Consider the following 17465-nt stretch of genomic DNA (forward strand, 5'->3'; position numbering starts at 1 on the left):
TAATCTTCATTCATTGTATCTTAATCTCTACGATATTAAGGGCAGAAATTGATGAAATTTAGTTTTCTTAACAAATAATTCAGCCAAAACTTTTGGAAGATCTCCATCTAGAAAACAGAACTACCCATCTAAAAATGAAAACTGTATGGAAGAAAGCTTTGAGGATCTTCTTCTGAAATACAAGCAGATTCAGCTTGAGCTTGAATATATTAATAAAGATGAAAAACTGGCTCTGAATAGCAGAGAAGAAACTGTGCACCAAGATGATGCTAAAACAGCAAACGCTGAGGACCAAATCGCTGTAGAAAATGTCAGTATTACAAAAGAAACTATAAAAGAAGTGTCTCCTGAGGAGAAAAATCAGGTTATAGCCTTTCAGGCATTTGAACTGAAACCTCTCAGGCAAAAACTGTCTACGTCGGCTGAGAGGAACAGATTGAAAAAAACTAAAGATGGAACAAAACAGCTGTCACAAAAATCTGAACTCTCAGAATCCAGTCAAGGTAACTATCGAACGTTCCTGTCTGCATTAACCTGTTACAGCAAGAATCTTTGTGATTCTACTAGGTATTTGGGAAAGTTGTGCTTCTTTGAAGCTTGATATTGTTAAAAGAAAGTGGTTTTACATCAAATAACTTATTTTAAATTTGGAACTTGTCCTGAAGTATAACATCTTCAACATTTAAAGATTTAATTAAAGATTGATCCAAAATATAAAATAAATTATTATAAATATTTTCACAAAATTTTCTAACTTAAATGTAAATAACTTGTTTGGAGAGAGAGAGTAGGGCAGGAGAACAACATTAGAATATTTCCCTTCTGTTATATTTAGGTTTTCAACACTGTATATTAGTGCATGAGAATCAGAAAGTGAAATTGATGAATCACTAGTTGTCTAATCAGCCTTCTTCCCTTATCCGCATTAACTAACTATAAAAAGGAAACATACAGCACATATTTAAAATAAATTGTTGTTAAAATCTAAACAATTTCCGTTTTAATAACCTAAAGAAACACTTTTAAAAAAATACATAGTTTTATTACTATGGTAATATCACCTGAAGGCCAAGCATGGATGTCATACTTGGTGGCTCCTGACTGTGGTATCCTATTTGAAGGGCTCTGAGTGATCATATTATGCTATTTAGTGCTGGTGTTTTTAACTGCAAAATGGTAATTTAATTTTGATAAGCCAGAATTGATTACTGTTCTAACATGTGCTGTCTTTATTTAAAAAAATAATAATTTGAAAACGAGAGCTGTGGCAGCCTTAAATTTCACAGGGAGCATTGCTGTTAACAGTGTAAAAGAGTAGGTGGAATAACTAGTGCTAAGAGCTGACTTACTGCTTTTGAAATGTAGTTTGTTTTCTTGAGATTTTTTTTAAAAAACTAAATTAACAGCCTGAGGCATCCTGCTCGTAACTGGAATCTTGGGCTTTCGTTTAATCATCTCTTATATTTTCGATCTCTTTTCCTTACTGGCTTCCTTCTTGTGAGACTAGAATGTGCAATGGCAAAAGTTTCTCTGTTAAAGCTGAAAGGGGAGGATTGAAATTTAGTGACAATCGTATACTCTAGTGTGAGAGTTTTTCTCTCAAGTGTTTCTTGTAGTGTAATAAATGTTCCTACCCAGAAGAACTTAAGTTGTAATATAAGACAAAACACACTGTAAGAGTTCAGGTAAGGAAAAGAAATGGAGAAATCATTGTGGGAAAGAGGTAGGGAAGATTTATGTAAGAAGTGGGTTTGAAAGGGGGCCAGATAGAAGCATGATGAACAGAAGTGGGAGGATATTCTAAACTGTAGACACAGCACAGAAGAAAGCATGAATCTGAGATGATACAAAGCATCAGAGCATGAGAAATATAAGACAAAGGCATTGAGAGTCAAGATGATTAGCTTGAGCATGATCCAGCAGGAGATAGGAAGCCAGTAAAGGAAGGGAATGAGAGAATAGTGGTTAAGGAAAATGGTTTTACCTGTGGTACTTTAGATAAACTGGACAGGGGATGGTGAAAAGTAGGGAGACCCAAAAGATTATTACACTAATCAAGGTAAAATGATAAAGGTGTAGACGTGGCTTTATTACCAGGCTTAGAGGAGCAGTCATATCTTCCTGACAGAGCAAGAACCAATATAATATAGGATAAGTAAATATGTAGAAAAAGGAGTAAAACTGACACCTATGAGTCTGGGGAATAAAAAGGAGCTATTTAAAAACAACCCGACCCCCAAATCCATAAAAATAAGAAATTAAACACAAGAAGAATTAACTCTGTATTGCAGGACATAGGACTGAAAGGGATCTCTTGCTTTGAGTCCAGTCCTCTGGTCACAGACAACTCCATATATCATTCGTTCATAAACTTATCAGGCTCCAGCTTAAAACTAAGCAGGTTGTTTGTCCCCACTATTCCTATTGGAAGGTTGTTCCAGAACCTCACTCCTCTGATGGTTAGAAGTGTTCTAATTTCCAGCCTAAATTTATTCATGGCCAGTTTATATCCATTTGTTCTTGTGCCAACTTGTCCTTGAGCTGAAATAGCTCTTCTTCCTCCCTCGTGTTTACCCCTCCGGTGTATTTATGGAGAGGAATCATATCCCCTCAGCCTTTTTTTTTTTTTTTTTCTTTTTGCTATTGGACCATATGCTAGTGGGAAAATTAATGCTGTATTCCTTGGATGCACAATTTATTTTTAATTCATATATAGTACCTAGCCTGGTAGGAGCTAAACCCATTACATAAAAAATACTAAAAGCAAACAAGTTACATAAGCCACTAACAAATTATACTTGCATGACCAGTACCACGAGTATCTCCAGTGTGCCTTAGAAGATCAAATGATAATATACAACCCAAATTAACAATTGCAATGCATAGTAATCAACCAGAAACAAAACAGAATAAATGGGCTTTGCATGATGCCCTGAGACTTATCAGAACTTGGATTTTCGTGAGTGCTCAAGGGAATGCATAGTAAAAGCAGAGCATTCAGCTAAGAACCCTGTCGCTAATCTTAGTTTTATCCCAGGATCTGATAGCAAGAGCATCCCAAGTGATTTCAACAACCGTAAATTAATATCAAGTGAGGTAGGAATTTCTAAGATAAATGAGAGTATACTATTCAGGGCTGCATACAGTACATAAGGGATTATAAGGAAACATCCTCTATCGCAGGGCGTTTATATCAAATGTTATTCTGAGGCCCTAATGGGTGCAATATAGCTGAAGAGCTATTTTAGGGCGTCTATACTTAAAACAATACCGGGGCACAGCTGCAACCTTCAGTGTAGACAATACCTATGCCGATGGGAGGGCTTCTGTCAGTGTAGGTAATCTGTATCACCAAGAGGTTGTAACTAGGTTGACTCGAGAATTCTCTGTCAACAAGAGGGGGTTGGTTCAGTTTAACTGCGTTGTGGATTTTCCACACTCCGAGTAATGTAGTTGTACCGACTTAATTTCCTTATGTAGATCAGGCCTTAATTCTAAAACACAGTTTTAATGCTAATTTTAACTGTCCTCCTTTTACTCAGGAGGCTCTATATCTTCCTCTCTGTGGAATACCCTAAGTTGCTGTTTGTAGCTCTATTCCGTTCACCATATATTTTTACCATCTAACTGTTGGCTGTGTGATTATGAGTTAGTCTTCGTCCATCTCTGGGGAAAAGCAGGTCTACGCTACAGTGGGGATCAGCGCTCTGAGATTGATTCACCGGCAGGTGATTTAGCGGGTCTGGTAAAGACTCACCAAATGAACTGCAGATAGCTCTCCAGTTGACCACTGAACTCTACCCCCGACGAGAAGAGTAAGATAAGTCAACGGGAGATTTTCTCCCATCAACCCCCCACAATGTAGACCCCACAGTAACTCGACCTAAGGTACGGGGACTCACCGCGGTAGCGTAGACCTAGTCTTAGGAAGCATGTGTTCCATGTTATAGAAACTCCTGTCATCACAATTAGCATTAACTGTGTCTTTTCCCACCTTGAATCCGTGGATTGAAGGGGCATAGAGGGAAGCTCTAAAGTTCAATGTTGAGATATGTGGTATTAGGAAAAATACTTGTACATGTTCTGTGGCTAACTAGGCTATAGTTTGGAAGTGAAAAGGGTGGAAGTGCTATTAATAAATCCAATAATGTTCTCAATCTGCATCAGCTATATTTTAGTGATGTCTACTGTTGCCTTTATGCTTCAGGGCTTATTAGCGTTTTAATGTAAAAGTTTATAAATCAGCTGTGCTGTTAACTTTCTTTACGCTAAGTGAAACTTGGTATGCAAAGTTTTAACCCAAGTTAAAAGTTTTAACCCAAGTTTTATCTTCTAAAATTTATGTTTTGAGTTTGCATTTGCCCTTGTATCTACTTTTCTTGATATTTAGGAAGAGTCTTTTTCTAGGACTTGGGAGCAGGGAGAAAAGTGGGTTGTCAATTTCTCTTTTCCCAGTTTGGCATGTGGGCAGGGACACGCTCTAAGAGGGTTTTTTATATGGAGAGAAAGCATCTTCGAGAGTGATTCATCTGCTGTTTTTATTTTTCCCCTCCCATTTGATGGCAATGTGACTGGTGGGCAGTCAAGCATATCTGTAGGGTAAAGTTCAGCTGGTGAGTTTTACTACATACCAGGCCACTGATAACCCTAGAACTGGTTTCATTGGAGGTGGAGGAGGTGAACCAGTGTTCTTCTCCAGCTTTGAGTTTTCAACTTGATCCTGCAAGGTCCTGAGCAGCTACTGGGATGTGCTGAGCTTCTTAAATTCCAGTGGGAGCCGAAAGTGCTGAAAATCTACTGTCAACCACCCTCGGTGTAGACCCTGCAATAACTCGACCTAAGGTATGTCGACTCCAGCTACATTATTCATGTAGCTGGAGTTGCGTAGCGTAGGTTGACTTACCGCAGTAGTGTAGGCATAGCCTGTCTTTTGGCAAATGCCGCTCCCATCCTCTTTATGGGATAAACTGGGGGAAGACTTCCATAGAAGCAGAAAGAAAAACAGGGGAAAAAAATACCTTAGATGGAAAACTATTCAAAGATCAAAGATGTACTGTCCGGGTGTTACTTCTCAAAGCAAGGTCAGTCATGCCAGTTATAATAGCACACTTCCAAAGTACACATCTGCAGCAATTTTATTTTTAATATACTACTCTAATGTATTAACACCTCAATAATATTAATAAAATATCTTGGGTTCAGTTCTGCACATTGTTTTAGTGTAGTTCTATTAAGTGAACTGAAGCTTTGTCATGTTTATAAAAGTGCTATTTTGTTTTAAAGGAGTAGAAGACAAAGAACAAAGATTAGTACGAAAGCTTAGCACTTCAGATGCTACATCTGAAAAGGTAAGAGTGTTGTGGCTGAAATGATGTTCTATTTTGTGGCATGATCTTCTGGTTCTTTTTTTTCCACGTTGTAAAGTCAAGCCACACTTTAGGAATAGGTAGCATTAATCCTCAAAGACCCTGATGAAATCTGGGGTGGGATTTTAAGCTTGCCTCTTTTATAGAAATCTAATTGCACTCTCAAGTCTTTTTGTGTGAAAAATAACATTTGTGAATTTAACTAATGACTTTTAAATTTAATGACTTTTCAGTTATGCTCTCCCCTCTTTTTCTCCATCCCATCCTCAAAGAAGCTACTGGATGAGGAGGAAGAGATGTCTGAATTGCAGCTTAGACTTCTTGCACTTCAGTCTGCCAGTAAGAAATGGCAGCAGAAAGAACAGCAGGTGATGAAGGAAAGCAAGGAAAAACTAACAAAGACTAAAATTGTTCAGCAAAAAGTCAAAACCAGTACAAAACCACATTCAACCAAAAAAACCGGCACTGCAGGTAATATGCGTAACATTATTAAAATGGTTAGCAGTAGTCGTCCATCTGAAATCTAAAATGTAATCTGTTATGTAAGGCTGATACTAATACCAAATCTTCACCACCATATGGCACTCACTAATACTTTTCATTCTCAAAACTTTTAGGGTTTCTGCAAAATGTAACCTTTGGGGACTTGTGTTGGATATGTGTGGAGGCTTTTAAAGAAATGAGATGCGATTACCTGTATATATTTTTATTTAAAGCTAAGCAAGCTTTGAGGAAACAGCAAACAAAGGCATGGAAAAAAATGCAGCAGCAAAAGGAACAAGAAAGACGTCAAAAAGAAGAGGAGCAGAGGAAACAGGAGGAGGAGGAGGAGAGAAGAAAAAGAGAAGAAGAAATCCGAAAAATTCGGGACCTTTCAAATCAAGAAGAGCAGTACAACCGGTTCATGAAGCTTGTTGGGGGGAAGAGGAGATCAAGAAGCAAGGTAGTGATTTGTTTTCAGATGTTCTGTTTGAGATCCTTGATTGATGCATACTTTCTTTTTCAAACTGTCAGAGAAACAGAATAGTTTAGTGGTTACAACATAGAATTTGGAGCCAGAAGTTTGTGTTTTAATCCCAGATCTGACTGTTTTCTTTTCTTCTGACTGTTTTTGGTCATGTCTCAATCTCTCTACATAGATTTATCCACTTGAAAATTAGTCATCAGTAATTATTCTCGTAAGAGTGTTGTGAGCATAAAATGCTTGAAAGATGTTAAACCCCTCTGTAAATAAGTATAACCAATTAGTAGTCAATCCTGTTCTAAGAGGTGTAAAGCCAGAATACTGCTTTTTACTAGGTTATTCTGGAAATTAAATTCAGTGGGGTAGCACTCCCCAAAAGTGCTCATTTTAAGACAAATCACGTTACACTGCAGAAGTGAACCAACAACATATGTTGCCTATCAAGAAGCAAAGGCTATTCACTAGGAAAAAGTCTCATTAATTTAGAGATAGGGTTGCTTACTTCTTCTTTTCCAGAATGTAGAGTATCCCTAAACTTAAATTTGAAAATCAGGAAATAGTTATATTTTGCACCCAACCTTAATTCTGTCATCATGGAGCTGGAAATAGGCACTGGCACCAAATCAAACTTGACCCTGTCACTAACAAAATTTTGTGCTGCTGTGTCCCCAGACCAATTCTTTAGCCTCATTCCTCTCATTTAGGTGTAGCTGCACTGCCTCAAGTAAAAGTTAGAGTAAACTGGTAGCTTGCTGCATCAGGAGAGGTGCAGCTGCAGCTAGAGGAATCAGGGATCCCTGTGTTTTGGGCTTGTTATACAGAAGGTCCCATTAGATAGTCATAATGGCCATTCCTGGTTTTATAATGTAACAATATTTGAAAGAACTCTAGAAAGGACTCTAGCATTTGAGGGCCACTAGAATGGCTACCATTGTCCATTCCAGAGGCTGACAGTCCACAAAGTATGTCAAGAATATAGAGGGATGGTAGCATTTCACCCCATTCTAACACTTGCATATTCTTAGTGCTCACCAGCACTCCATATCTGCATTGGCATTCACACGTCATGCATCCCCTCTGCCTTCTGTCCTGTACTGTTGCTCTGGGAGTTCTAGCACTGGGATGTGCCAACAGACTACACTATGTCGCTCATTTTGAAGTAACCAAAGTTGATGTCCCACAGGGAGTCCTTAAGACAAGGATGGACAGGTATCAACATCTGTCAAGTCTTTAGGGGCTTGCCTGGAATAGGCAAAGTGGTCAAGAATAGTAGGTCAGGCTTAGATAGTTGGTGTTTGGCTAAGCCCATTCTAATCTCAGCCTTTATCCTAGTCAAGATAAGGCTTGGGAGTTCCCCATATGCTATCCTTATTCACTTCTCCCCTGCTGTCCTCCAGGTGCTCAGGAGGGGTACAGTTATATGATCTTTAACTGGGACAGGTTGGAGTATTGCTCATGGGGGCAGAGGTAAGATTGTGGAGGGAGGGGGATGGGAAATGACCGTAACTCTGCATTTCCATGTTTTCAGAAATGCAAGTTTAGCTCTTCCCTCCATGTTCTATGAGGCACAAGGTAGTGCTAGCCAACTTAATACAGGTTTGGCATTGAATTTCCCTTGTTTGAGGAAATGATGGTAAAGAGGGGGCATGATTGAGAGGCACCTGTGGTGGGGGCCATGGATGGACTTCCTAAATACATCTCACTGCTGCTCAGCTACTAGCTTTGCTTTTCTCCTGGCTCCTTCATGCCACTCATAAGGCTGTATCTGAGGAGCCCCTTAAGCAAATGATTCCAAATTGGCACCACAAAGTACACCATGTTGTGGTATACCACTGTTCACGACAACCTCCTTTATGTACATGGATTTTAGAGTACTTTGAAAGTGGGCTTTTAAACAGCTCTTTTTGACCAGACCTATGAAGTCACTGCCGTTCCTCGTTAATGCTGCTGACACTTGAAGCAGAACTTCCAAAAACAAGCCCATGGGTGCAAGCAGAAAGTAGTCTGAAATTTGTCTCAGAAGTCTACCAAAAGCGGACTTGAACTCATAGTTTTTGTGTGCTCAAGTTCAAGACAGTCTGTTTCTGTAAGCAAGCAACTGATCGATGTAGGCTGAGCTCCTCTGCATAGTTGGTCACATGAGGCATCAGGTGTACCAGTCTCATGGAGCGTATGCAAATCACTTTCTCTCAGGTGCCTATCACGGTTCTTTTTTCATGGGAGTTCTGTCTCTGGAACCCTTTGGCCGAATAACCCATTATTCACACAACTAACTGGCTCTGAGGCTTAACGATTTTCAAGATAAATTCAGTACGCACGTGGATTTTATTAGAGCTCTGTGAAGGTTGAAAGCTTTGTTCAACCTTTACAATAAAGTTGCTGAGTGCTCTTTCAAAATAACTGTTTTTAGTTTTCCTATTCAGTCATTACTTGGGTCTTTTGAAAAGAGATTTGCTTTTCATCAAGAACTTCAGTAATTTACTGTATGTATTGGCAGGAGCAATAGAGTTCTGAAGTAGAAGTTAATTGTAGCACCATTTCTTTCAGAAACGCTTTATTCAAGACTGCCCAGACTTTTAACGTTGGCTAATTTTCAGGAGCTTGATTGTCTGTTATAAGTTTATTTTGGGTTTGATAATTGGATGTTTGCTTGTTAATCTCTTCCTTGATAAACTTGTAGAAACTGCTGTTATGTTCAGAGAAAACAGCATTCAAAACCTCCAGCTGATCTCAGTCTCTTCTGTACATGGAGAAGAAAACTGTAGTTTGACTTCTTAAGCCACGGTTGACCCCCTTCTTGCCTCCTTCTGTCTCTGCTGGGTAGAACTTGGTTGAAAAATGAGTGAGGGGACAGGTAGTGGCAGTGTTAAAACAACTTTTAAAAAATGCAAATGCTGTAAGACATGCTAAATTAAAACACTTTTTTTTTTTTTTTTTGTATGCATAGTCTTCAGATACAGACTTGAGATGGTCTTTAGATAAGCAATCTACTGATAGTGGAGGAGGGATTTATCAATATGACAACTATGATGAAGTTGCCATGGACACGGACAGTGAAACTAACTCACCAGGTAAGATTTATTTTCAATTGCTGACATGGTTGAAAAGTGTAATGATGAAAAATGGTTGGAATATTACCGTATATACTTGTTCATAAGCCGAATATTTTTGGTAAAAAAGTGACGCATCAAAGAGTGGGAGTCGGCTTATAACTGGGTCTACACCAAAATTTGATGATTTTAAACTCTATGAAATCATTGAAATTGAATATCTAATTCATTGTCGTTTTGTTTACCTGGGGCGTCTGCAGGCATGGAGCCCCTCAGTTCCCTGTGGCCGCAGTTCGCCGTTCCCAGCCAATGACAGCTGCAGGAAATGGCACTTCCCGCAGCTCCCATTGGCAGGGAATAGCGAACCGCAGCTACAGGGAACTGAGGGGCTCCATGCCTGCAGACACACCAGGTAAACAAAATGTCCCAACCCACTAACGGCTTATCCTGACGGGCCAGGAGCCAAAGTTTGTCAACCCCTGAAATATAGGGTCGGCTTATGAAAGGATCATATAGTTTTTACTGTTTTTACCTATCCATCTTGGGGGGTCGGCTTATTAATGAATGGGCTAATGAACGAGTATATATGGTACTTTACTGTTGGAGATTGTCCATTTCATATTTCTTCTGTCGTCTCAGAAGGGCTGTGTTCGTTTTGAGGACTGAAGTTGAATGGGTGGTAATTAAGGCTAAGATTTTTTTTGTTACGGATATTTTTAGTAAAAGTCACGGACAGGTCATGGGCAATAATGAAAAATTAATGGAAACCCATGACCTGTCCCTGACTTTTACTAAAAATATCCATAACAAAATGAGGAGCCTGGGCATCTGCTGGTGGGCTGGGAGCTCCAGGGGCTTCCACCGCCCATGGGGGCTGGGAGCTCCTGGGTACCCCTCTGCTGGTGGCGCAGAGCTGCGGGGGTCGGTCCCCCTGTGCTGCCCGGAGCGGTCAGGATTGCCCCCACCGCCCGGGGCGGTCAGGAGCTGCGGGGGGGTCCGTGTGGGGGTTGGAAGCTGCGAGGGGGCTCCTGCCACCTGGGGCGGCTGGTGTACCCTGCAGCTCCTTGCCTCCACAGGTGGCTGGTGTACCCCACAGCTCCCAGCTGGTGCTGGCTGAAGTCATGGAGGTCTTTGGAAGTCACGGATTCCGTGACCAAATTGCAGCCTTCATAATAATGCCCTGCGGGTTTGAGAACTATGCCGTTTAAGAGGAACTAATTCTGTCCTGTTTTAAATCTGATTATTTTTTATATATCTTTTTATTCCCTAGGGATCCTCTAAAGATCTTCAGGCTTACACTTAGACAAATATGATTAGAAACATCAAACTTGTTTATAAATTCACATGGAATCATGTAGACATGGGGGTCCGCAGAACGCAATGTGAAAGACTCTGTTGGCTACTTTCTAGAACCCTGTCCTGCACCTAATTTTCTCACAAACTTAAATAAAACTATTTCGGCGCTCCTTTTCCATCAGAAAATACAGTTAAAATTTAGAAACATTACCAATATTTCAATAACCGTAATTCTTTCTTAACTGTGTTTACTCCTTTTATTCCATTGCTCTTCATCTTCTGATTTTATTTTCTTATTTTCCATATTATTATTATTTTTCCTTCTCGGCCAACTTCCTTACCCTCTGGCCTCTGTTCCCAGACTTTCTCACTAGCTGCCTCTCTTAATCTTTCTACTGTCTGTTTTTAGAAGGACCACAGAACATACTGTTACCAGGCATGCAAACTGTGACTCCTTCATATGGAAGGGCGGGCCTCTGAGGTTCTGGATCTACATATCCCAGTATTCAATACTCCTTGCGTTTCTTCCCTGTCTGGTGCTGAAGCCTTTGTGCATGTTGCATCTCCTTATTGCTGGTTGCCAGATCAGTTGGAATCTCTGCTGGGGCATGTAGTTTCAGAAAGCATGCATTTGTGAGTTAAATCAAACTGGACAGCAAAGATGGGTTTCACTTAGAGTGATGTTGTCTTCGAATATTTGAATACAAATTGTAAAGTTAATAATAAAAAAAGGTAGAAACAGGGCATTGAGTAGTTCTGTGTGTCTTGTGTTCAGGTGTATATACTCCTCTTTTGATCTGGTCTCACCTACCAAAGTTGAGATGTAAATTAGGATCTTGCCTGTTTTCTCACTTTGCTTTATAGTCATGATTTGAAATGCAATTCGGTAACTTGCCTAGATTTTTAGTTGGTTAATTAAAGTATAACATGACTTAGAGTTGTGTTTGGTAACTGTTTAAGTTATTGTTGCTATTCTTCTTTCTTGAATTTAAATGTATCTCTCTTCGTTGCAGTTTCGTCTCCAGTGCAGCCTCCTTTCTTTGACTGTCTGATGGGATATTTTCCTCCTCCAACGCCACCAGTTTCCTTGCCTCTTCCACCTCAGGTTACAGGAAATAATTTCAATTAATTTTAGTCTTTTAAATTTTTCAGTTTTAATATATATTTTAGTTCTGTGCCTTAAAGAAACACTGTCTTGGACCCCACATTTATGTTGCATTAAAATATGTGAGAATTTCCTAATAACTTCTAACAAGTCTGCATACAGTAGTTCTTCCCAGGCCCTTTTGTGGTGCCATTGTGCCTCTGTATCTTTTTGCTGATCAGTTGTTCCCCCTCTGGTGTTGGGGTGACTGTACAGGAGACCCCCTTTTCCAGAGATCAACAAAACCAGACAATTCTTTCAATCTTTTCTGGTCTCAACTGTCTTTCCACCTTCTTTGCTGCTGGAGTTCTAATCAGTTCCTTCTCCTCTTGCATCACTACTTTCAGGTGTGTAGCTGAAGGGTAGGGTAACCCAGTCCCCACTTCCCTCCTGGGCTCCGGTTCCCTGGCCCTATATACAAAATGTCTGTCCTCTCTAGCCTCAGTATTCCCCATCCAGGGACTAACACCTATTTTGGCTGTGTTGTAGACCCCTTATCCACCCAGTACCAGTCTCAATTAGACTCTGGTTGCCTTCTTACCTAGGAATTTTCCAGAAGCCTGCTATTCTCTGTCTTCCCCCCTTCCCACTGAACATTTGCAGCTTTCATATCCTTCTTTGTGCCTAGTTGGTGTTTCTTCTTGGGACTAAAATCTCTGAATTCCTAGCCTTAAAGGGAATTGTAATAGAGCTGAAGGGACAAACCTTCAAAAGGCCACTGTTTTAGCACTTATTGTTCTCGTTACCTACCTCCTTTTTTGTAAATAGGAGCAATTTAACTCCAGCCTTTGATGTCACTGTTTAAGTCACTGCTGTTTGAATTGTAATATTAAACCGTGACCTGATCAGTTTAGTTCATGTCCTTTGTGTCTTTTGGGATAATTTAGCAATGAAAGGTTTAGTTTAATTCTATTTGGTTTTCAGATTCTGTTTTTCTTTTTGTAATGCATTTCAGACCATGCAGCCGTTGAGCCAACTTTATGTGGAGGACGTTTCTTGTGTTTCTCTTGAGCCTCCTCCACCTCTCCCGCCTCTTCCACCTGAGGAACCTGAACAGCCACCCAAACCTCCATTTGCAGATGAGGAAGAAGAAGAAGAAATGCTGCTACGAGAAGAGCTACTCAAGTCTCTAGCTAACAAACGAGCTTTCAAATCAGAGGTAGTCCAGTAGTTTGTGAATATAGCCTCTAGATGGCAATCTTGAGCTTACTTTAAAGGTGACCTGCAAAGGGTGGAAAATATAGGATGGGTTTTTTGCTCCTTTATGGCTGTATAAAACAATCCTGAATGAGTTTTAAACAAAATCTGCTTGGCTTACATTACAAATTACAGGTCTTGTCAAACCTGTTTTTGCTGGAGGACTGGTGGGATTATAACATTTCAAAGGACTAAAATTTGTACAGTGGAAGGGATTTTATTCACTGTTAAACTGTTTATTTGCTTAATACCTATTTAACAAACAATTAGAAGGAAGTTCTTTTTGTTAAAGCTTCAAACACTACCTACCCTGTCATTTGAAGGCTGAGAGAGCTCTTGCTTCACTTCAGTCCTCCAGCAAATGAGAGATGGACAGGACTTGACATTTCTAGTATTTCTGAGGTAAAAAACAAACAAAACTTATCCCCACCGCTCCCTGTGTTTGTAACGAAAATTAAACTAAACTGCCTATATGACCTCATAAAAGAGGCCACAAACCTATTTCCTTTGCAGATCAACTGTAAACAAGAGCAGGACCATTCTTGCCTAGTACACTTTTTGGCATCACTATGTAACTACACAAGTGGTGGTAGTTTATATTCGATCAGAAAATTGAAATATGTTCTGGTGGTATAGTGTCTCTGTTATAAAAATTTAGAGATGGCATAGGCACTAACATGCTAATATTTTTCAATTGTTTTTCATATAGAGCTGTACACCTTTTGAAACTCTTTTGATACAGTATACTGTTTTCCCCCCTAATTGGACTTTTTATTTCCTTCTGTAGGAAACATCAAGTAATAGTGGTCCGCCTTCACCTCCAGTTCCAAATAATTCCCAGCCTGTGCCAAGAAGCAATCTATCAGCAGTCAGTATTAATACTGTATCCCAGCCTCGGGTACAGAACACAAAGTTTGTTAGAGTACCGCGACCTCCACGAGCAGTAATCACAGTAAGGAAATAACTTCAGTTTTCTTTTAGTAAGACCATCTTATGAACTAGTCTTAACTCATATGGTAAGTTAGAATTAAAGGATCTTCTTATGCATAAAGGCATGTTATTTCCCTTGAAAATAATTTTGTGTTAGAGCAGTGATTAGGAACCTGTGGCATGTTGGGCCGTTCTCTTTCCCTTCATTGCAATGAAATATTTAATTCTCTGATACGTCTAAGAATTTATGGCTTTTCTGAGCTGGGAGAAGATGCAGTGGCCCTTCTTAAATAACCTTTTAAAATGAGCTAAAGTTTTTCCCTTTTTAGATTGGGGCGGAGGGAGGAGAATCCTGAGAAGATAAGATGCATGAAGCAAGCAGCAAATGTAATTTCATATATTTTTAGCAGTCTAGTGCAAAACGGTATAGCTGTCACTTAAACATTGTTTAAATTACCTTAAGTTACCTTTCACTAGGAATTTCAGACACTGAAGATTATTACCCTTTCCCGCTTTTAGCGTTCAGCATCTTATCCATTCAAAGCACTGTATGAGCATTTGAGCCATGGTCAAAGTTCACTGAGTCTGTGAGACAGCCTCTTTAAATACTGTCCTGTTATTTGGTTTGGTATAATCTTACATGAAGTTAAAGATGAAGGGAGATGTTACAGGCAGAAGATGCTTGGATGTAGAAAATTTAAAAACCAAAACAGTGAAACCAGCGTTTTTAAGATGGAGGGGAATTAATGAGGCATAAGATTAGCACTAAATGGTCGAGGTAGTTCTGTTCTGACAGTTGGTTTATCTGGTATTTAATTATCAGAGTCCAGCTAGATATTATATAGTGGTTTTTTAATCCTATTTTAATGGCTCTGAGACATGAGTTCGGATCACGTCAGTATCTGATTTGTGGTGTCCATGATCTCTCTGAAGCACCTTTGAAGTGTTTCACTGCCTACATATTGTTTTGTAAGGAGAAGGGAGGACAGTACGGACGAAAGATAGAAGAGGCCTGACTACACTGATGTCATTTTGGTCAGAATTTACGGGAGCTTCTTAGTCTTCTGATTATAACCTCTCGTGTGCATCACACTCTTCGTTAGCTGAATTTACTTTAAAAAAATCTTATGATATTCCACTCTTTCAGATAACTTCAGCAGGGACAAGGTCATATTTCCCCCTCTTCTAGCAAACCTTTCCATCTCCTTAACGCTCTGTGTCCGCTGCCTACTTCTAACCTAATTTCAAACAATACAAGAGTAATTTGAGATACAAAGGGCCTCTGGCCTTTGTGCACATTATACATGTGATAATCAGTTGGCAGTTGCATGTGTTCTGTAAGCTGTTCTTTTGGTAATTTTTTATGTAAATCTCATTTGAATCACTTTGTCAACTATTAGAGGATTTTGAAAGAGTTCTTTGTCCTATTGTCTTGAATTTCTCCTGGGTCAGATTTAATTCAACTGTTATGGTACAGAAACACAAAGAAAAATTGTACTAGTTAATGGGAGATGAATGCCAGTATTTAGCCTTTTTAATTGCAAGATAGCTTTTATCAGCTGTGATGATGGGCAGTTTTTAAAGGGTTGAGCAAGTCCTGATAAGTTTTTCTGTATACTCTAGTTAATGATTATTAGCTTAGTTATTTTTTACACTAATTAATTTAAAAATGATGGACGATATGTTTGTATATGCTTCAGCCTTGCTCATTTTTTAACAACTTTTCATTTTGCATAGCCATTCTAATTAAGTGTTTTTGAGTTTTGAATCAACATAATGATAGAAAAATCACTCCATTTTCAGGCTTGTTAAAAGCCATTGCTTATTGTGAACGTGGTAGCTTAAGGTCTAGAACAGGAACACTTTCCTGTGTGTATTAAAGGAGGTGTGGCCAGTTTAAGGCCCCATCTACTCTTAAAACTTACACTGGCATAGCTATGTCAGTCAGAGTGTGGGGAAAAAAATACATACCCTAGTGACATAACTATGCTGACAAAACCCCCAGTGTAGCTGGAGCTATGCTGGCGAAGAATAGCTAATGTTATTCAGGGAGGTAGTGGTTCTACATCAGCAGAAAAACTCCTTCTGTTGGCGTACGCTATGGCTACAATAGGAGGCTATGCCTGCCTGGCATCTCCTAATAGTGTAGGTGTAGTGTATACGGGATAGATGCTCTGTAGTGTGTAGACAGCTGTAGGTATCTACAGCAGATCACTTGCATAGCTTCTTCTCTCCCTTCTACCCACAATAACTGTCAATTCTCATCATTCTTAGGGCCATTTTTTTTTTTTTTAAATTGTTTGTCTTGTGGTATTCAGGGTTTTTTAAATTATTCTTTGAGTTCCTGAAATCATGAGACTGTGTTTTCTTTTTAAAAAGTAAGTTTCTTGTCCTCCTGGTTGCAGAGAAAAGTTTGAAAATGTGTACAGTCTGTACCCTGAAGGCTCAAAACACAAAAGACTGTTACAAGGAACTAAACATATGATTTAAAAATAATAATCCTAAATCATGATTTTTTGTGTATGCCTGACTAATGGTTTTTGAATGATTTTGGTTGGCAATGCTGCACCATGTTCTGGAACAATGTGTATATGATCCTGACATTACTACTGGGAGTGGTGGTGAAGGGAGAAGACAAACCGCTAATTTGTTCCACCCTACTGCAGCCCTGGAAGACTATATAAGATCACACTCCTCCCTATGCATGTTTCCACTTGCATTGAGAAGAATAGTAGAGTAAAAGTGACAAAATTAATGTCTTTTGCTTAGCTGCTCAAATTCATGTTATTGCAGAAGTGGTATATGTAGGAAAGTGTAGTAATACATGCTTCTTATTTGGGATTTGTAACATATTGAAGGGACACGGCCCTGAGGTAGAGGATAAACATTACTCTGTAGCTGTCTAGCCTTGAATGAAATTTAATCCATGCCTGTGTTAGGAGGAAGGGAGAGAATCAGCTGGAGAATGTAGGGTGAAGTTGCCTAGAACTGTACATGCGAAAATCTATCATTATTTGATCTACTCAGTCTTGAGTACCTAGTCTGAGTATGTGGGACTGGGACTAGAAAGATCACTGCATAGTATTAGCATAGACTTCCTTTGTGACTTGCTGTTTTCTCTGCCTCCATTCTCGATTTGTAAAATTAAGATACTTTCCTCCTTCACATGACTGTTGTGAGAATAAATCCTTTAAATGAGGCATTTGGAAGTTCTGGTAAAGGGAGCTGCATATATATGTACATAAAATACTAGAACTGATCCAGAATATAATTGGAGCAGGGTTAAAAGTGTTCACATAAAGCCTACGTTATAATGCATCACAGTTTTGCTTCTTTTGCCAGTAGGTATAAAAATAAGTACTTTTGTCTCTGCAGCTTCCCAAGCATAAGTCAGTAGTGGTGACACTCAATGATTCAGATGATAGTGAATCTGACGGAGAGCCATCTAACTCTACTAATAGTGTATTTGGAGGACTAGAATCCATGATCAAAGAAGCAAGAAGAACTGCAGAGGTAAA

General features: G+C 39.3%; 1 protein-coding gene across 3 annotated transcripts in view; it reads left to right on the forward strand.

Moving 5' to 3' along the window:
- Positions 1–17465, forward strand: part of ZFC3H1 (zinc finger C3H1-type containing) — a 59177-nt gene that overhangs the window by 8705 nt on the left and 33007 nt on the right. The window contains exons 2-10 of one of the 3 annotated variants that reach the window (XM_084638126.1): positions 84–503; positions 5284–5348; positions 5600–5837; positions 6083–6309; positions 9278–9401; positions 11690–11781; positions 12776–12979; positions 13805–13969; positions 17323–17460. In XM_084638126.1, the coding sequence (XP_084494252.1) occupies positions 84–503; positions 5284–5348; positions 5600–5837; positions 6083–6309; positions 9278–9401; positions 11690–11781; positions 12776–12979; positions 13805–13969; positions 17323–17460 (1673 nt within the window). The remainder of the gene's footprint in view (positions 1–83; positions 504–5283; positions 5349–5599; positions 5838–6082; positions 6310–9277; positions 9402–11689; positions 11782–12775; positions 12980–13804; positions 13970–17322; positions 17461–17465) is intronic. The other 2 variants (XM_084638127.1, XM_084638128.1) reach the window with 2 other exon arrangements.

The sequence above is a fragment of the Lepidochelys olivacea genome (assembly GCF_965140295.1).
Source record: "Lepidochelys olivacea isolate rLepOli2 genome assembly, chromosome: 1".
Taxonomy (NCBI): Eukaryota; Metazoa; Chordata; order Testudines; family Cheloniidae; genus Lepidochelys; species Lepidochelys olivacea.